Here is a 21,500-nt window from a genome sequence, read left to right as displayed (position 1 = left end):
AGATGTCAAAAGGTTAAGAAACTCTGACCTAGACAATTTTTATTTCAGGATCCCAGAGAAAATCTTGAACTGCCCTGTAACATGCCACCCTTTTCATAAACGTACCCTGGCTCGCACCCTTGTTTTCACTCACCCTCACACCATCCTCCACTTTCTCCAGCCCTTTCTTACCCCACTTCTAACCTTTTGCTGTAACCCTAGCTCCTACAATCCTATAAACTGTTGTGTCTGTTTTTGGAGCTGTGCTTTTTACACGTCACTTATGGAAAATGTTCACATTGCAACACTTAGCTTATCACTTACACTGAAATCTGTCTCCAGCACTTATTTTACTATTTTCAAAGGAACCTGTCAGACTCCAGTGCTTGGTTTACTAGTTACTGTATTCTGCAAGACTCCAATCCTTTACCATTCACATGGAGCCGAGAAACCGGCTCGTGAAGCAGCGTCAATTCGGAGTAACCACCCGGATGTCGGAACACCCGTGGTATAATGCGAGTTATCCCATTCAAATTCATGGTACGCAAATGTACCCAATGTGGAAAACTTGAACACATAAGAATTTGCCTCTTGTGGACGGAGGTTGGCCACCACTGGTCTGGGCGGCATCCCCTGACACTGAGCTGCAGCTTCTAAAACCATGCATATCAATTTGGGACTTTTAAGTCTATAATTAGCACGTTGGGACTTGTGGTGTAACTTTACCCATTCGGTTAAAATATCCAAGACTAGCGGACACTCCGAGAGCCAGTTAGCTATGTGCCCTCTCCACAGTGAGAAGAGTCGGTGTCAGACAAGGTAATATTTTCATGTTGGAAATTGGCTTTTGGAATAATCGAAGTTGATGCCTGCTGTTCTAAACCACAAGTACTAGCTGTGTGACGGGTTGGAACGAAAGAAAATGACTATAATTTTAAACTGTATATTTGTTTAGTGCTTAATACGGGCGCCGAAGCGCTTGTCTGTCTGCAGGAGTAACATGTTACTCCGCTGGGATGTGCCACTTGAAGTGTATTTATTCTCTTTGTTTTTATCCTATGTGGGGAGTATTTCCATGTCGCGCGTGATGACTACCGCGTTGTAACAAGCTCTTTGCGGTGAATGAAGTGTGAGAGACACCTTTTTTATTTATTTACTTTGTGTTTATTTATTTTTTGCAGAAAAAAATTCTTCCGTCACTTCTGTCACCAAGTCCGTCTCAAGCAAGAGCTACAGCGCCTCGAGTGGAACACAATCCAGCGAAGGGTAGGCCATGCCGGATGCTTTGACACCGCTTTCCCTGTGTTATTGTTTGATTGTGGTGGAACAGCTGCGGAATATGCACAACCGAGCGTGTTTGTTCAACGCCCGTGAACAATTGTCAGTGAGCAGTCAAGCCGCGTGCTCTGCCTTAGACGTTAGATATGGAAAGAGGACTGCCCCTGCCTGGATCGCCTGCTGCTTTCCTAACTTGTATTTGGTGTTTAGACCTTGTTTGAAGAGGGGTTGTCATAACACGACGGGCAAATACTGGTACCTCAGCTGCCTTTGGGGACAACATACATGATTAATTTAGTTTCTTTTCAGAGTTGCCCGTATGGTACTTTTTACAGCCTTGAAGTGTTTTACATATAGGCTTAAAATAGCACCTGCATTTGCTTAATTCCAAAACTGTAAACACAACCCTTTGTCGGGCATGGATTTTTAAAGGCTACCCTGAATGAAGTTGCTTTTATCTGATATTGAGTTCCCTGTTTTACAATTATTCTAGGAAGCCCAATGCAAAAATAGATAAACTATGACTTAATTGGAATTACATAGTTCTTTTTTTAGTTCCCTGACGTGCCATGCATCTTTGGGTGTTCTGCATCCAGCATTAGATAACTGAGATCAATGATGCAGGGTTTTTGGCCTAATTCAATCCCACAACTTCCTTGCTGGATACTTTTGTTAGGGACTTGAGCACTGTTTGGTTCATTGCGTCACCAGAAAAGGTGCAACACGGCTTCTTGAAAAGAGATGCTTTTTAGGTCTGGTCTGAGAGCACAACTGTAGTATATCTTATGTGATCAACAGACTAGTGCTGTCTCTTCCCAAGACAAAAAGTTGTTTAAAAAGCGATTTTCACTTTCTGTGTTTACTGTCTATGCCTGTGGTTGTTACAGTTAAAAATTTCTCCTTTGCTCTGTGCTTAGGCCTGTGTGCTCAAACAGTGCACCCCCAGCCTCCATTTTGTTCACAAGCCAGTGAGGCCAGCCCCCCTTACCCCCCCCAACCCCCTTCCCCCCCCCCCCCCCCCCAGCAACAGGGATTTTCTACATCAGAGGGTGCTTCTGTGAGCTGTTTAAACTGCATTTACTGGGGCCTGTGCACTTCGTTTTTTGGCCAACAGGGGGAGTAAAGCTTTATTCAAACAGTATTGTTAGATTTCGAGGTAGTGAAACCTTTACCTGCTGAAGTCCAAAGTTGTGGATTGAGCCTGTCTGTCTCCTAGGAGATTGTGAACAGGAGCAAGCAGCTGCCCAGACCCCACCCCCAGGCCAGCAGACCATTGGCTATTCAGCTACCAGGCAAGTCTGAGCCCTCCTCTCACACCTGCCCAGGCCCCTTAAGGCCTTGCTGGCTGCACCCCAAATCATTCTCCTCCATCTTGTGAGCTGCAGCCTACATGTGCCCCAGATTGCAGTGAGAAGAGTCCAGGAAGTGGTAAGGAGACAGACTAGTGCTGTCTCTTCCCAAGACAAAAAGTTGTTTAAAAAACGATTTTCACTTTCTGTGTTTACTGTCTATGCCTGTGGTTGTTACAGTTAAAAATTGTAGTTTTAGCCTGCCTGTAATTGCATATTTTATCACCTGTGTTGTGTTTTAAATGCGCTTCAACACCCATCAGGGCTAACAAGTGCTATATGAATGCAAATCTTTCTTCCCCTTTTATCCATCCGCTATCCTTCCCACTCCAAGTAACAGACTAATATCCACCACTGAAATTACCTCATATTTCACCATATTAATTCACCACTAATCCTTTAAAGGCTCCCTGAATAGCATGCGTCAACAAGCGAGCGATAAATAAATACAAACCTTTGTCCTACTCTATCCTTCTGCTATCAATCCAAATAACTGACTAACCTATCCACCACTTAAAAATGTACTTGCATGTTTCACTATACTAATTCAACACTAATCCTCTGTGGGTCCCGGAGTAGCGTGCTACCCGCCGAAAAAGCGCTTCGACGCCTCGTCAGAGGTAGTAAGCGCAATATAAATGCAATTACAATACAATACAATCCATATGTTGATTTTCCTCTCCACAAGCATTTAATTTGGCAGAATGTGTTTGCATGTACTGAAAAAATTAGTGCTTGTTTTGGCTTTTTAAATAATATGCTCAGGACAGGAGGCTTAAGTTGGTGAGAGGTGAATGGTAAAGACTGCAGGACTGATTGGGTCACTTATTGTCATTTAACATTACTTTTCCCAGTGGCCCATAGGCCAGATATATTTAACATGAAAATTTACGACAAAGGCAGCAGGGCTGACAGATTTAATGTGAAAGATATATACCTAGGCTGTCCTGTTTTCAGTTTCTATTTTTGGTAAATTCTGGTGGGGTTTTTTCAGTGTTTTCAATATCATAAAAAACAGTTATCAGTGGTTACACATTTTCACGCCACTAAAAACAACAGAAAAAGTGTTTTTCCGGTGTTTATGGAACGTCAGTGCTTGCTTTCTGCACTGAAAGAACATGGTATATAGACAGTGTACGTATAGTGTATATGAGGTTCAAAGAGATTTTTGCAAATTAATCTTATTGTAGTACACCATAAAAATAAAATTCTTCTTCAGTGAGTCTTTGGTCATGTGCGCTTTCCTTCCCATGTAAACTTCTGTGAAAAGGCCCTCTCAGCATTCATATCCCCTTGGGCTGAGAATCGTCAGCTAAGGGACACAGTTGGGATGAATCTTTCTTTGATGTCACATAAAGCACGAAATGATAAATATTTGCGTTTTAGTTCCTGAGCATAAGAAAACAGTGCACCAGATGAACTAAAAAGTCCATAGCATCCCTCATTAACTCTGAAGATTGTAAAGATGCTTTCAGCATACCATCTAACAAGTGGCAAGGATCTCCTACAGGGAATTACTTCAGCTTGGGTATCAATTTTGACAACTCATCACACAAATGTTTTATATACGTAGCTGAATCACTACAAATACAAACAATATCACTCCAATCTTTGTTGAACTTGGAAAGAACCTTTTTTGCAGAGCATAACAAGTGACACTGCGTTCCATGTTTTCCAAAAGTCTGGTGTAACGTTTTCACCACTATCCCAGATGCTTGATGATATATATACTTGTCACTATACCTTGCATTTAATATTTAAAGCCTGAGGTGTTGGCAATTCACCTACTATCAATACTGACCCATCAGAAACTATGGTCTGATGTATTAATGTTTTTTTTTACCCATTCTCTGTGGGTAAATGTGATGACACATATTAGGAAAGATGTTTATGAAACTAGCCATTTTACCTATCAGTGAAAGAATCAAATGTAGCCAAAATATCAAATGTGAGTTTGATATGTCCTGATTCTCTACAGTTTATAAAATAATTAAACTAAACCTAAAACGTGAAACTAAAGCCTGCATCTTTAGACCAAAGGCCATAACACTGAAAAAAGTAAAAGGAAGAAGAAACAATATTTTAGTGGCATCCCTAAAGAACAAAACTCAAGCAGAATAATGTTAGCCAGTCTTTCTTACTGCTAGCTTGTATAACAAAGTTACATTTTATTGACCCCTTCAGTAAGAACAAAATTACTCTTTCACTTTCTTTTTCCTTTCTTTGAATGGCATTTAGTTTATGGTTGTGCAGGTGTTTTTTCAGTGTTTATATGTTTTCACCAGTGAGGGCTATTTTTCTTTCAGTGGGGTTTTATCAGTTATTATAGGTTTAAACCTAAAACCCCACAGCCTATATATACCACAACCAATTGGCCTTTACGGGTGGATTGTTTTTACACTGTGTTTTGCTGTAGTTTACCCCATGTGACAAACAGTTTAACAAAGATCCTCTTAGGAGGGGCTGTGTATCGTCATGCCAGCTGTAATTTTGTACATGATTGTAATTTTATATCTGTATTCGTGATGTCGCCATGTGAGAAAGCTAATGCACAGTATAGTAGGCTTCAGTTGGGTATGGTGGCAAGGCAATGATGGATTGTAGGCCTGCTTGGAAAAGGTGTCACATTACACAACGTATGCCAAATGTGTTATACCAGACTACTTTATTATGAAAAGCATACATTAAAGCCACTAGACTTTTAAGGATGGTTTGTTGTCATGCTATGTTAAAGCATAAAGAGGAGTATTTTGATACAGTGAAGCTCACAAATTACCACAGTAGACCAGCTTTCCGGTGTTGGTTACCCCTCTGACAAACTCTGAGTGTAAAAAAATATTGTGCATGGTACATTGTGTCAACCCACATGATCAATTAATTCTGTTGCCATTTGTGTGACAGGATTTCCTTTGATCACATGTGCACATCTGCCTGAACATGAGTGTGCTTTAGTGCCCAGGCTAGTGGGAAAGTTCTTTAGTTTTCCATTTCATTTATTTTTGCTGTTTTATTTAGATTTGTGGCTCCTCTATTGGCTCCCCAAAAGGTGCCACCTGGTCACACTTGTTTTCTGCTCACTACGTCTGCAGTGTGCTGCATGTCACATAGCCAGTTCTTCTAAACTGGAGGGTCCTGTTGGAATGGTATTGTCCATAGTGTATTACCATTCAAAGATGGCAGGCATGTTTACAAGCAACATGTCAAATATCGGTAATTGGCAGGGCACGAGTCTTAAAAAAAGAAGTGGGGGGAGACGGTCAACGGAAGTGACTTCACGACAGGAAGTGATGTCACGAAAGGTGGCTTGCACCATCGGGCTCATTGCTTCCCCTCGCTCACCCCTTAGATGCGATTGCATCTGATAAGTCAGCATGTGAGCAGTGTGCTAAGAGCTCCGAGCTCCTCGTCCCAGAGAGCACAGAGTGAAAATCCAGCTGTTTGGCAGGGGGGACGGCGTCTACCCGCGTGGTACCCCGACTCGAGCCCTGGTAATTGGTAAAACAATGATACACTATGCATAATACCATTCCAGTGCGACCGCACAGTGAGATGTTTACTGAGCAGCCTCCTTGGAAATGGCATTGTGTATAGTGTATCATTGTTCTTCCTTTCTAAGTTGGCAACACGATACTTCTAAATGTATGAATCATGTTAGAACTTTAAAGTAAATATACACTATACCATTGCAAGAGTGAAGTCTTGTGCTATGTTACACTTTATATGTTTTAGTGCAAGCATATACCTCCCATACTTAAGGTGGCACCATTTTTCCTTTCTGCTACTTTTGTTCTTTGAATTTATGTTCCATGTAAGTATTGATTTTGTATATGTCTACTTTATTGTGGATATGTGAGCCGAAAAATGCAAGAATGAGTTAGTGCATGGATAAATGGGTGCATACGACTAAAGATGAGTGAGAGCATGCAACTTTGAAGAGTGATTGGAAGTGCTTCTTCAGACACTGCTGCGTTCAGACTCTGTTAGAAGCTAGACACAGTGGAATTTGTAATGCTTGTTAATGTATGTCCCACCTCTTGAGAGCTCTTCATTCTCCTATCCTGTTGTGCCACCTCAATAGTTTATTTCTAACAAACAAAGGAACCCGAAGAGTAACTAAGGACCCCGGTAGTCAATTATTTTTTGGAACAATGGTCCTTAGAAAAACAAGCATAAAGAATAAATGCAATATAGACCTTAGTGGGTACTATAGAGTTTCAATGCCCAGCCAGACAAAGAATTTTAATTTCCAATAAAGGTAAATTAGTAACAATGAAAAAGAGAACAATACAACGGGACGCAATCTTGCACCCGATATTTAGGACAAAGAAGAATCCGCAAACATTACACATACAACACGAAAAAACACAGGCAACAATCTGAGCATTGGGAGCTTGTACTGGTCATACAATGGAGCAAGCTAACCCACATAGTGACCACATTGGTCATATACAATGGAAATTAGTGGCACTATTCAGTACGTCGACGACGTTTCGATCCCAAGTTCATAAATATTAGGGATCATCATCAGGACTACAAAAATAGATTTGCCTGGTATTAAACCACAATGCCTTATAGGACTGGTGTTTGTATTCCTCAAGAGCGAAATTATTGGAGGAAGAGTTGCGAAACAAGTAATTAGACAGGACTTGCGGAATAAATTGCGGTGGAAAGTATCCTCAATTATGTAGAGCGCCTCTTAGATTAACTTGGAGATCCAAGTGTAAGGAGCGTGCCGTGATGGCGTCGTGCTCCAGTATGCGTTTGATTCGACGACGATGGTGCGCCTGTAGTTCCAAGCTGGAACTGTAGTCCTCTCTTCATAAACAAAAGGTGGGATTCCTCTCCAAACCAGGGGGTGGTGGAGGATGCGACAGGGCAATCGTGCTGAAACAATGTCAGACTTTGGGTTTTCCTGTGTGCGCGGAGGGGAGATCAACAGAGCATTGGGTACAAGATGTGCTGAAGCCGAGAGACCGCTCTAGTTTTTTTTTGTCATTGAACGAACACATAGGGTACAGGTCGCCCGACAACTGCCAGCACCCCCCCAAACCCTGCCGGACGATTATAGCCAATGTTTATAATTACAAGAAAAGACAGTATCCTTGCAGGGCGCACATGAAACCTACACTGCACATTATGACAATCACAAAATATCCAACTATACTGATTATACGCACCAAGTGAAGGGGGACAGGAAATCCTTCCTGGAAGTTAAGAGACAACAGAAAAGTATGGGCTTGAAATACATGCTCGTGTATCCGGTCAGACTAAGAATGATTTTGGACGGACAGTCTGACTTCTTCGATAACCCTGAGGATGTTTGATGGTGGCTAGCAATGTGGTATCAAAAAACAAAAGGGGGGAGGTAGAGGTATAAGCTAGGTCCACCCTCCAAAAAGCAATAGTAGACCTGAAAAACCCGAAGTATCGGGTAGAAAACCTAGCCAAAGGAGAGATTTCTTCACTCAATCGGAGTTCGAAAATCAGCAGGGAAGAAAACTTTCTTTCTTGAGTCCCCTCACTCACCAGGGTTTCCCCACTGTCACATGCTTCATCATAGGGGCCATCACAGTCCTCTACGGACTGAGGCATGCTACGACTTGCGGAATTACGTAGGAGCACTGTTGTGAAGACTATGGGTGGTGCAGGAAGTGTGGTGGAGTGGACAAGGATAAGTTTATAAATACCTAGCTAGTGGGCAAAATAATTGTATTCTTGCTCCTAGATGGTATAGTCTAAAAACGGGGTAGAATAATGGAAGACCTAGCTATTATGGGTTAGGTGTCCCTAGTATTTGTCAACCTGTTTCGAGCATTCCCCAGAGCTCTTCGTCAGGACTACACAAGGGCCAGCCCTGTGTACGCCACTCCTAATTAACCTAAGTACAGTGAATAAACATTAAATGTTGCTGCAACTAATAAGCATGCATTAATATTTACATACGATTGAACATTGTTACGTAGTATCTGTGGAATAAAAAGAACAAACATTGTTAAGGGAACAAAAGCCCGTAGTCCCTTTTGGGATCGACTGCAGTAAGTTCATCTCTGCACACACAAGTCTCATCTATGGTGCGCGAATAGCCTTTCTCTGTGCCTGTTTAGGATCAGAAAACATGCTGCCTATTACGCTGCGTAAACATGCAGCCTTTTCACTTGTTGCTTGTGAGTGATTTAAAAACAAGGTCATAAACACCAAGTGATAGTGACACACACACACACACATATATTACATACATTTTAGGTAGCAAAATTGTGCCCCATTGACTTGGAGGGGCTGTGGGTATCTCGAATACCTAAAATGAGCGGAAGGAGAAAAACAGGGAAGAGAGCCCGGTTAGTGGCTTTCTGCTATTGTGAAGAAATAGGTTTAAGCTGATGTCTCTAAGGAGACTCCAGTTGTCGGGACTTCCTTAGGCCCGGATGTCATGGCGCCGGAAAAGAAAAGACTTACTTGGTGAGAGAGATCCTCACTGCAATGTCACCTAACTGGTACCCCTCCAGACCACATCTTAGCGTGTCTTGCTTCAAGGCCAGTTTAAATGCTTCCGCTTTTGCCTCGTCATTGCGGGGAAAGCCTGGTGCGGAGGAAGTTCTTCCAAAATGGCCGCTATGTGTGGGCTACTTGTGTTGGCCATATTGAGTACGTTATTATTAAAATCTCTGAATCCAAACAAAAAGGCTGTGTAATGTGGCTCTTAGTTATTACCCTGGCTGTTAGATGATTTTTTGTAATTACATTATTGTGAAAGTGGTATTTTATAAAAAAGCAAAGTGCTGTTTTGCATTAAAATAATGATGTTAACAATATGCCTCTGGGAGGTGGTTTACAAAGGCGGGGGGTTTTCTTTTTTCGTTCAAGGTAGAGCCATGCGATCTAATGAAACTAGAGCGGAGTTTTCAAAAAATGGCCGCCATGTTGTGGCTAATCGTGTCGACCCTGCTTGGTGTGAATGATATGAATACGCATCTAAACCACCTTCTATTATGGTGCATAGGTATTGCGATGCAGGACGTGCTACGAAATTTGTTTTATTTATTAAATTGTTTACTTACCTCCAATTATCAATATTCCGGTTTTTAGCACCCAGCACGCTGCCCCTCACCCGCCCCGCCTCTCTGCCCCACCGCAACTCCCTCCACGGGCCGTGGCTGTTGGCAGCAATACATGACCCTTGCACTGCACAGCACCCATCTGAAATTTCCTTGGGTGCTGCACCTCTGCATTGAAGGTGCGGTGCGGAGTTCCGAGTCCCTATGATGCGCTTACGAGTCGAAAGTGGCGGAAAATGGGTCATACAGCACACCTCAAAAATTGCGGAAATATTAAATGATCCCAAAGTGTCTTGCGCCCTCACCAGCAGTCACCACGTCTATATGCTGGAGACCCCCACCGCGTCACTCCGCAGCTGCACTGCCTCCACTGCCTCTGGCCCCGCCTTGCGGATCCACGAGATTGTGGCCTAAGTAGTCCGCAGCATCCAGGGCCGGACTGACTACCGGGCGTTTTGGATTTCTGCTGAGATGGGGGCTGATTTCCCTGCGGTGGGTGCTGATTTTGTTCATGGAGACCTGCGTGTACTTCGAAATAATTAAAGCCAAACGAATTTCGTTCAGTACACGCAGGTCCCCATCAACGAAATCAGCCCCCAGCTCAGCAGCATTCCAAAACGCCCAATAACCAGTCTGACCCTGGCAGCATCACATCCAGAGAGGAGGGATGACAGCTCGGGGCTCGCACACCAGCCAGAGCACTCTGAGCCTCTTGTCACGCTGCTGGCGACGAGCCGAATACAGATCAGAATCTGTGGGCCCTTTCCCAATTCTTCCGCTGACCCTGAGCTCAGCCAGTCACTCCACCAGGATCGGGGCTCCAGTACAGCCTCACTCAGCGTGTGTTGTGCGCTGGAGGTCTTAGTCTGTTCCCACATTGAGGTCTCCCTAGGCAGGCCCCGCCCTGCCTTCCATCACACCGTGCTCCGCATCTGCCGTCAGGGTCAGTCTTTCCACACATGGGTGGGTGGCATGGGGCAGAATGGATCCCACAAAGCAACCATACCAGAGAACCACGGGGTCCATGAGGAGCACCTCAAGGACGCGTCCTGTCAACCATCTTGCGTGGCCACGCCCCTCCCTAATAAGAATTTTAAATGGCCCAGCCAAAAATGCCTTCACTTCCAGCTGCCATTTCTTTCAGAGTACTTCCTCCTTTGTGGTGTCAGACACACTATCACATTCATACACAACCCTTACACTGTAACCTAGTGAGTGGTCTTGTGCCGCCCCCTCACAGGGTCACTGGAAAAAGTCAGATGCCCCCTCCTAGGGATGCTTTTCTTAATTACTGGCCTTCTCTTCAGACTGCCCAGGTGGGCACACTAGGCAGTGGACTCACTGTGGTGGTCTGCATGAAGAGCTGCAGTGGATTTAAATAGAAATGGCTTTTGTTCCCAAAAAGAATCTGGGGCATTCCGCCCGATCCTGTGACCCCATGAAAAGTGGGTGCAGCGGCCCTGCTAGCAGTGTTTTCACTCGAAACCACTTACAGCATTAAAGCAATGTGAGACCTATCTCCACTTATCATGGGAGTTTCCTTGAACTGCTAGCCATTGTCCACCTCCTTTAACCCCCCCCTACGGTTCAGCACTTTCTTCCATACCCACAACAGCCTCAGCATCTCAGCCCCCCTATGGAATCCAAAATGTTTTAATCCTCAAAAAGAGGACCTCCTTATTTATTTGTGACTTCCACTATGAACATATTCACCTGAAGGTGCTCCTTGGCTGCCCATAGCAGTGCCTGCCTTTATCCATCTGCTATTCCGAGTGCCTATATACCCTTCTGGGTGAAAATATGAATTGAGTAATAAACATTTTCAGTTTCAACTGGTTTAGACTGTTCTTTCCTAGACAAAGGTGGGGGAATCTGGCTAGACCACCTGAGGCCTGTTCAAAAACACCTCCTTATCCCTCGCCCACTCTACATATGAGATCTCTCTGTAAGCTACAGAGAAGTCTGTGCCTCGGTGATGCCCATTTTGATCAGTTTCCAGACAGATTTCCAGAGATGATGCTCAGAAGCGTTCTTAATATCAGTAGGCATGGACCTTAGGTGGGGATGCCAGCAGGAAGACATTCAGATTCTTGTATACACCAAAGGTGCTTCATCACATGCAGTAAAAGTCTCATTAACAATTCTATTCCATATAGCAGCCTAGAAGAACTGTACCAGTTTGCATAAGAATCCAGATGGCACAGGAGCCCTCTGCCATGGGGTCTAAACTAAGAGTATGCCAGTTACTGCTATAGCATTGCTGGAATATTTAAAAAAATAATAAATAAAAATAAATACGAAATTGCTTCTACCATCCCAAATCCTGGCAGAGGAGACAATTCCCTTCAGCTACAAAAAATACAGACATTTAAACAAAAATGTGAAGCCAATAAATACATTGTAGTTTGCCAAATCGCAATATTGGTTTTGAAGTTGCATCTGTCCAAAAAGCTCATTCATTAATCGATTAATTCAAACGTTGTAGCTCTTTCTCATCACACCGTGTTATATGAAGCATTGACAAAGCCAATGGGTTGAGCCTGGTGCATTTGTTACATTTTAAAAATGTTTTTTTTGTGAGCACATGCCAGAAAAATATTTAAAAAAATGAAATATGCCTCAGGCTAAAAGTGGCGATCTTATGCTTGCAAAGAGAAATTTAAATTAATAAAAAAACATTACCCGATGTGGTTGTTACACTAGTATTTTTTTTCAACAACTAGCCTTTCAGTTTCCCTACCCACATTATTATTTATTATTATTATTATTATTATTCGTGTAGGAGACAAATAAATGACCACCTAACCAAGCATTCAAATTTCAGGCAGCTAAAATGTTAAAATGTCACTTTGACACTTCATAACAAACTTTAAAATGGAGTGCAGGCAAAATAAATAGCATGCATTTAAAGATGATACGGACAATAAAGTACACTTTGAACCAGCTTTGGAAGTACAAGCAAAAGGAACTGTTATTAGGCCAGTGTGAAAAATATGCACAGGCTTTGTGCTGTCACTCAACGTGAAGAGAGCAAACAGATGAAGTGGGCGCACCCATTTCTGTATTCTGTAATAGGAGGAAGAACAGAGGGTTGCACTTCGACCTCTAGGGTCCTTGCTGCCATGCTTCTTATTCTTGAAAAGCGTCTGGTAGACCAGCCTCACATTATATGAACCAACAGTTAACCACCGAGCTCCACTAAATTGTGATATTGGAGCATTCAGCAAGGCATATATTTTTTTTATTTTGTAATTTTCCTTATTACAATAATAGTACTGTTACCTTTGGCAGCCAAATGAATCCTGTAGATGACTTACGTAATGCTCTTATGGAGTTCAAGCAAAGTTGTTTGTACACAATGTCAGCAGAGTCAAACCTACTGGTTAGTGAATCCAGAAATAACATCCACAGATACCTCTGGGGAGCCAGCTGGAAGCCTACATTTCCATTTTTGTCTGTTTAAACTAAGCAAAGAACATGGATTCTGCTGCGCTCTCTCTCCCCACTCCCTTAAGACATTGGGTTATCACAGAATATTAGCAACTTCGATATATGTGTGTGTGTATATATCTATGTATGTATATATGTCTGTGTGTGTGTGTGTGTATATGTATGTGTGTAGATATATATATATATATATATATATATATATATATATATATATATATATAAAAATATATGTGTGTATATATAAAAATATATGTGTGTGTTCTTGTATTTTCCTCTATTAAAGTGCTACCTCTTGACGTGTTTCGGCCATCATGCATGAGCAAGGCAGCATAGCAGCCGAAACGAGTGCAGTGATAGTGATAGCACTTTAATAAAGTATAAAACACGTTTTGCTTCTGGTGTGACAGCCCCCTTCTTTGATGACCGATGTAAGGCCATTTTGTAGATTTAGGCAGATAATTCTAAATCCGAAACAAGGCTGTATGTCCTTCAATCTGGAGCACGTTGGTGGTCAGAAAATGACATCACTCATGACCTGTTAAGACATTGTTGATGTTTTCACAATCGTTAGTCTACTGTCCTATACACCTTGAACTAATTCAACACACTACACTTCTGGACAGTTTTGTGTCCACCTTAATGAGATTACCCTCTTGAAGATTTTGCTTGTACCGCTATGTTAAGTCAAGAGGTTGACTGGTATGCATTTGCTACTCAAGACCCCTTCTATCAGGCCCTGTGTACAACCCTCCATAGTTTGGTAGTAAAACACACTACACACACACACTTCTGTCACAGGCACAATGGCATACATCCTTTGAGCCCAGTGTACAGTGCCAGTATGAGATAAACGACCTTTTAGTGGGATACCTGTACATTCCACATTAATCAACAATGTAGGATGTCTTAAAATCGAACTAAATATCCACACTTTATAATGCCTCGCTACACTGAATTTGTCTGTAGCACTGTATTACAAATATTTTAACATGGGCCCCCTGCCTAGTCAACAGAATCTTTTGCCTTCCTCACAGATTTGTAGGAACAGGCTTTAGACTTAGAGGTGGTTTTCTCACACTGGCGTTATGAGCATGACTCCAAGGCTGTATGCCATTGGGAATAAACTTGGAAAATAAAAGTTTTGGAACCTCCCACCTTTTTCTTGGCCCCCGCTTGACTGATCAACACAAAGCTTTCCAGGAAAGAGATAAAGCAGATGAACTTTGTTTTGGAAACTTTCGTGCAGATTCGTCAAATGGTGCCAAAGTTATTAGCGAAACAAAAAAACGCTCTTCCTATGGAAACTATGACCTAACTGGAACTAAACAGTGGCGACCCATACTGTGTGTGTGTGTATATAGTGGGGGTGTGTGTGTGTGTATATGTATATATATGTATATTCACTGAAAAAACCATAGGTTATAGACCATATATAGTTAGGAATTAGCATTTAAAAAACCTTTTTTTACTCACACAAAACCATTGAAATTCCATATATAGTTAGTAGTACTAACTATATATCGCGCACCCGCAATCCACTGCTGATCATGTCACATATTACATCATTCATGACATGGTCAGTGACATCACTGATGACATCACTGATATCTCAAATGACATCACTGATGACATCACTAATGACATCTCAAATGGCATCACTGATGACATCACTGATGACAACATCCAGTGACTGTGTATTTCTGTAAAGTTAAAATATGTCTTACATATTGAAGAATGAGTGGATGTAGAAGTGTCTGGATGAAGGATTTAGTAGGTGCATGACTGACTGTATGAGTGAGTGGTTAAATGTGTCTCACTGAGTGCATGGGTTAGTGACTGAACTGTGTTAATTTGTGCATCACTATGTTTGTTGTTCTGTAAACTGCTGCATGTGTTGATCAGTAGCTATATGAGTAAGTATATGGGTTATTGATTGGTTGCTCAAGTATTTGTATGGGAGACTGAGTGTGTGTGTGGGTGGCTGGGAGGTGTATGACTCTGCATAGATGTGAGCAGTTGATTCACTAGATGTATGGGTTCAAAAGTGCATGTGGAAACAGCTGTATGGGTGGTTGACTGTGTGCATGAGTGCATTGGTGAGTGAATGGATATCTCAGTGCTACATGTCAAAGTAAGTACATATGTAAAACACAGTACATGTGAGAGTTGGCATATATAAATAACTGTGCATAAGAGCCAGTGAATGTGCGAGTGGCTGTATGGATGATTGTGAACTTGTATCAGGGATTGTAAAAGAGAGTAAATATGTGTTAGTATATGTTTGAATAAGTAAGGTGTGTATAACTGTATAGTTGAGGAAATGGAGGTGTGATTGATTCTTTGCATGACTGACTAGGTGTGTAAGTAACTCCATGGATGAGTGACAGTCTGTGAGTGTCTGTTTACACTGAGTGTATCTAAGGTTATATTAGAGTCTGAAGAGGTTCATCGTATTATCACATGAATGATGTCATCAGTGATGTGATCAGTAATGTCAAATGAGATGTCATCAGTGATGTCATCAGTGATGTCATTTGAGATGTCATCAGTGATGTCATTTGAGATGTCATCAGTGATGTCACTGACCATGTCATGAATGATGTAATATGTGACATGATCAGCAGTGGATTGCGGGTGCGCGATATATAGTTAGTACTACTAACTATATATGGAATTTCAATGGTTTTGTGAGTAAAAAAAGGTTTTTTAAATGCTAATTCCTAACTATATATGGTCTATAACCTATGGTTTTTTCAGTGAATTTTCAAGGTTTTGTAAATGCTAATTCCTAACTATATATGGTCTATAACCTATGGTTTTTTCAGTGAATTTCAATGGTTTTTTAATAGCAAATATCATAAGCTGTCGAATGTCAAGTACGTGGTAAGAAATTTTTTTTCCGTGTTTATGCACACTGATCTGCTTTGAATGCTGCCCCCCCCCCCCTCATTTCTATTAGGAGTACTCTCTCTTTGCAGATAGTGAAGGGTAGTTAACGCAGGCCTTTGCCCCCGTTGTAATCCGTCGTGCCTGCTTCTCTCTCCATTTGATTGATTGTTATCCAAGCATTTACTGTTTTAGAATTGGTTCTCTTTGGTTCATTCTCTATTTACAAACAAGCACAGAGTCGCAATACTCTGTTTAGTCTTTGCAGATAGCGAAAAATCGTGTTAAAAAACAAAAGGAATCGAGCAAAATCAGTAGGCCACTAATGGGATCTCTTTTTGACCTCGCTAAAATAGAAACATTAGGAACAACCCCTCATGAGAAATACGAAACTAGTGAGATGAACTGAACTCCACACCATGATGGCTGCAAGGCAGCTCGGCTCCGCCACCCACCCCGCCCAAAATAACGATAAACTCTATGCAAATATTACAAATATATACAACACACCAGCAAAGTAACAGGGTAAAACATTTTATTAAATAACTATTTACATAACTATTTTATACTTTTTGTTGCCCGATCCGGCTAGCTCAATCGATCGAGCATGAAACTCATGCACTCTGATAGTTCAAAGTTTTGAGGAGTGCTTGTAACACTGTCTGAAGCCTATTTGCACTTGCTACAGCTTCACTATTCTCAATGTAAGTGGGGGCTGTTTGAGGACGTGACTGCATTTGAAAACAATGTGATGCGGTGCCACCCTGAACCGCTTGACGGAGGCCCCCGAGGGACGGTGTCATGGCGCGGACTCGGAGGGGGCGCTTGGCTCCGGCCCCCTCCGCAAGTCGTGTTGCCCTGGTGTGGCCTGAGATCGCCCCCGACATAGGTGGCCGGCTCCCGGGGTCAAGCGGAACTTTTTGCCTTTTGGTGACTCTTCCATTCTTGACCTTGTCCCACAATCCGTTTCACCTAAAGACATGCTGTAGTGGGGCGCCCCTTTACCGTTTCAGTTGCCATTCCGCCCGCTTTTGCTACACTGTGCCTCTTCCGCTATTCAGCTGGTTACCGCCCGCTCTTTCGACTACAGCGTCTCGCTCACCATGTACTTGAGTTGCTCCCGCTCTTGCGGTGCAGCGATAGGCGGCTGCCACAGGACTCTCAAAATGGCGGCCGGCTCTTCAGATTTGGGCGTGGTCCACTAAAATGGGCCTGCGACACCTTGGAACTCGGACGCTTGTCTGCTAGAGCTTGGGCTCCATTCTCGAAAGCGTCCCCTCAGCCTTGAAGATTCTACAAAAGTCTTGGGGGCCCCCGACTCCCGCAGGCTTCTGGTGGGGAGCGGCTAGCATGATTGCTCGTGGAATGGCCACGACGGAGCTACGAAATGGTGGTGCTCTCATGCTAACGCCAGCTTCAGTCTGAAACATCCAGAAACACTGTAGACTACCAATTCGATCAGTTCCGGTAGCGCCCCAACGTGACCCGGTAGAGAAGAACTTGCCCTCCCCTCTTTGACTGATGGTTCTTGTTGCCTGTCCCTTCTGTTGTCATTTAACAGAACTATTTAGCCTGCTGAAAGGGGTTGTGTTCCGACCGCTGGTTGGTGGAGACGTTTTGACTATATTCTGGACCTGCGTTGTCGCGTAATGCGTCATATGACGCGCAGCGTTAGCGCATCCGGAAGTGCTCCGGTGCGCGAAGCGCAGCTTCCCGGAAGCGATCCGGGGCGCGGCGCGCAGCGCGTAACGTAAGCATAACAGGTCATGTGACTTGTTAATAAAACTTTTCATTGGTTCATTTTACTTTTCTTATTCTAATGATGAAAGGCTTGGTCATATGACCTAAAAATTACGCTTTTTATTACTTTCGAACATTATTTTTTCTTAAACATATGTTATAATGTTCCAGGCTAATGTACTTTCCCGGAAAATTTACCACTGTCCTGCAAGTAAAATATATTCCTTTTTCGAGAAAAAGGGCGTTTCTTCGTCCCATGACGGAGCCGTTGAGCAAAAGAGGCTCGGCCTGCTGTCTTAGTCGCCGATACGCCTGAATATCAGATTCTTATCGATCACTTTATGTTGCAGAAGTAGAAACACAACAGCCCTTGACCATTTATCTTTACTGCGTTCCTGCGTATTATACCTTTTACCCTTCATGTAATTGGACTGCTTTATTTCACTTGCCTTTTACTGATTCTAAAACAGTGACTATTATTAAAAACTTTACCAATGTAAATACTACTACCATGTTTTCTTTTAAAAACCTTTATTGTGAAAATGTCAGTATACAAATACGGGCCTATAACCACGTGGGCCGGCCACGGAGCAAACTGTAATCGTATATGATGAGTAGACATTTACACTGTAGAGGAACGTAACGGGCGGGCCATTAGGTTGCAAGAACTAAGGTGTCTAACAGTTGCGGAATCGGTGGACGTACATTTTATAATTAAAATACGACAGAGCCAGTTACAATAAAATTATCTAGATATACATTTGCGGGCAAGTACCATGGGTGACGTTAATTCGAACTTTCAATAGTACAGTAATCAATAACACATCAGAACTTAATATCAATAGGGATGTCGAAATATTCAATCAATTCTCGTCCCCGCCCGCCATGTGCTTCAAAACTGCATACGTATCTCGTGATTTCAAGGTTCTGCAACCAGTACACAACAAGGAGTTACGAGTCCCATTTATTCCGGCGCCATTTTGGGCGAGGACGGGCAGGTCCAGGATATAGTCAAAATGTCTCTACCAACCATCGACTATGATGATGTTCATATGCTGTATTTATTAGAGTAACACATCTGTCCACATGAAATTAATTTGCCACAATCTAAACATGTCATTTTAATCTTTCCAAAGTTCTTCTAAATATTTGGGACCGTTTCCCTTGCCTCTGATGCTGTCAGTGCCACTTCTTTGGTGAATGTACTGGCAGGTCGGGGGTTCTCCTCCAAATCTCTCTTTTGTGCAGCACTATAATTAATCGGTGCCACCTCTCCATATGACGATGCATGGTATAGTTACCATAACTATATTTTTTTTCGGTTCCTCTGGAGAGTACATCATGGCAGATGAGGCAGGTAACGTACCGGGCATTTACCTTTTTTGCATGTAGAGGAAAGGAAAAAAAATTCGAGCGTCCGAGTTCTAAGGTGTCCCAGGGCCATTTTAGTGGACCAGGCCCAAATCCAAAGAACAGGTCGCCATTTTGAGAGTCCTGTTGCAGCCGCCTGTCGCTGTAGCATCAAGAGCGGCCGAAACTCAGCTGAATGGCAACTGAAACGGTAAAGGGGCGCCCCACTACAGCAGACGAGCCTCCACCTGGGAAGGCCCGTTCACGCCGCCTCCCCCCCCCCCCCCTTCGGGCACCCCACGCCGTTATTCGGAGCAGGATTGTAGGATGGCCACACCAGTGCGGCAACTTGCTAGACACCACCTCGGTGCCAACCGAATCTCAGCGCCTTGTGGGGTCTTCTATTCAGAAAATATTGTTGTGCTGCCTTCGGCCTATTCGCCGCAAGTGCGCACGCAACTCAGCTGCATAGCGAGTGAAACACCAAGGGGCGCCCCACTGCAGCCGAGGAACCTTCATCTTGGGGGCGACGCACAGCATCACATTGCTTTCCAATGCAGTCAGATCCTCAAACAACCCCCACTGACTGACGCGAACTCACAGGCCAACGGAGCGCCCCACGCCGACTTTCGGCGCAGCATTGTAGGATGGCCACACCAGTGCGGCAACTTGCTAGACACCACCTCGGTGCCATCCGGATCTTGGCGCGTTGCGCTGCCTTTGGCCCTATTCGCACATCGGTCCGCTACTGACGCCACCTCACAGGCCAACGGGGCGCCCCACGCCGACTTTCAGCATTGTAGGATGGCCACACCAGTGCGGCAACTTGCTAGACACCACCTCGGTGCCATCTGGATCTTGGCGCGTTGTGCTGCCTTCGGCCTATTCGCACATCGGTCCGCTACTGACGCGAACTCACAGGCCAACGGGGCGCCCCACGCCGACTTTCAGCATTGTAGGATGGCCACACCAGTGCGGCAACTTGCTAGACACCACCTCGGTGCCATCCGGATCTTGGCGCGTTGTGCTGCCTTCGGCCTATTCGCACATCGGTCCGCTACTGACGCGAACTCACAGGCCAACGGGGCGCCCCACGCCGACTTTCAGCATTGTAGGATGGCCACACCAGTGCGGCAACTTGCTAGACACCACCTTGGTGCCATCCGGATCTTGGCGCGTTGTGCTGCCTTCGGCCTATTCGCACATCGGTCCGCTACTGACGCCGCCTCACGTGCCAACGGATTTTCTACGCTTTTTATACCCTATGCCGCATAACAGGTCATGTGACTTGTTTATAAAACTTTTCATTGGTTCATTTTACTTTTGGTTTCCTAATGATGGAAGGCTTGATCATATGACCTAAAAATAACACTTTTCATTGGATGAAAACTTTTTTTTTTTCCCAAACGATGAAAGCCCCACCTTGTTTTTGGATGTTTCAGACTGAAGCTGGCGTCAGCATGAGTGCACCACCATCTCGTGCCTCCGTCGTGGTCATTCCGCGAGCAATCATGGCAGCCGCTCCCCACCGGAAGCCTGCAGGAGTCGGGGGCCCCCAAGACTTTTGTAGAATCCTCAAGGCTGAGGGGACGCTTTCGAGAATGGGGTCCAAGACCTAGCAGACAAGCGTCCGATTTCCAAGGTGTCCCAGGGCCATTTCAGTGGACCAGGCCCAAAAAGGAAAGAGCCTGCCGCCATTTTGAGAGTCCTGTGGCAGCCGCCTATCGCTGCACCGCAAGAGTGGGCGCAACTCAGCTGAATGGCGGATTTTGATACAGTGTACCAAAAGCGGGCGGAATGGCAACTGAAACGGTAAAGGGGCGCCCCACTACAGCAGACGAGCCTCCACCTGGGGAGGCCCGTTCACGCCGCCTCACCCCCCCCCCCCCCCCCGGGGCGCCCCACGCCGTTATTCGGAGCAGCATTGTAGGATACCAAAACCAGTGCGGCAACTTACTTGACATCACCTGGGTGCCATCCACATCTCAGCGCGTTCTGCTGCCTTGGGACTATTCGCACAACAGACCGCTACTGACGAGCCACCCCCCGGGACGCCCCACGCCGTTATTCGGAGCAGCATTGTAGGATACCCAAAACCAGTGCGGCACCCAGGCAACAGCACCTGGGTGCCATCCAGAACTCAGGACGTTGTGCTGCCTTGGGACTATTCGCACAACCGACCGCTACTGACCATTGTTCCTTCTTTTTTCCTAAAAATGTTTAAATGTTTTTACTGTTTTTGTTGCGTTGAATATATTTATAAGTTATTAAAGTTTTATAATCCTACTACTCTGTTGGAGTGCTATATATTTTTAATGTGACACATAATTGTAAAAACTTTGATGTACAAAGAGGCATCCCTGGAATCTTCCGCTTCAGGCTCGGTCCCCTCCCCAATCACAATACAGGATGGTTT

At 44.0% G+C, this 21,500-nt stretch overlaps 1 protein-coding gene across 2 annotated transcripts in view; it reads left to right on the top strand.

Annotated features, from left to right (window-relative positions):
* The window catches only part of SMTNL2 (smoothelin like 2), a 353,335-nt gene that overhangs the window by 226,831 nt on the left and 105,004 nt on the right, over positions 1–21,500 (top strand). For both annotated transcript variants that reach the window (XM_078679345.1, XM_078679344.1), the window contains exon 5: positions 1,161–1,245. In XM_078679345.1, the coding sequence (XP_078535471.1) occupies positions 1,161–1,245 (85 nt within the window). The remainder of the gene's footprint in view (positions 1–1,160; positions 1,246–21,500) is intronic.

This window comes from Lissotriton helveticus, chromosome 3_1 (assembly GCF_964261635.1).
Source record: "Lissotriton helveticus chromosome 3_1, aLisHel1.1, whole genome shotgun sequence".
In the NCBI taxonomy this organism is placed as follows: Eukaryota; Metazoa; Chordata; class Amphibia; order Caudata; family Salamandridae; genus Lissotriton; species Lissotriton helveticus.
This window is presented reverse-complemented; position numbering and strand designations above follow the sequence as displayed.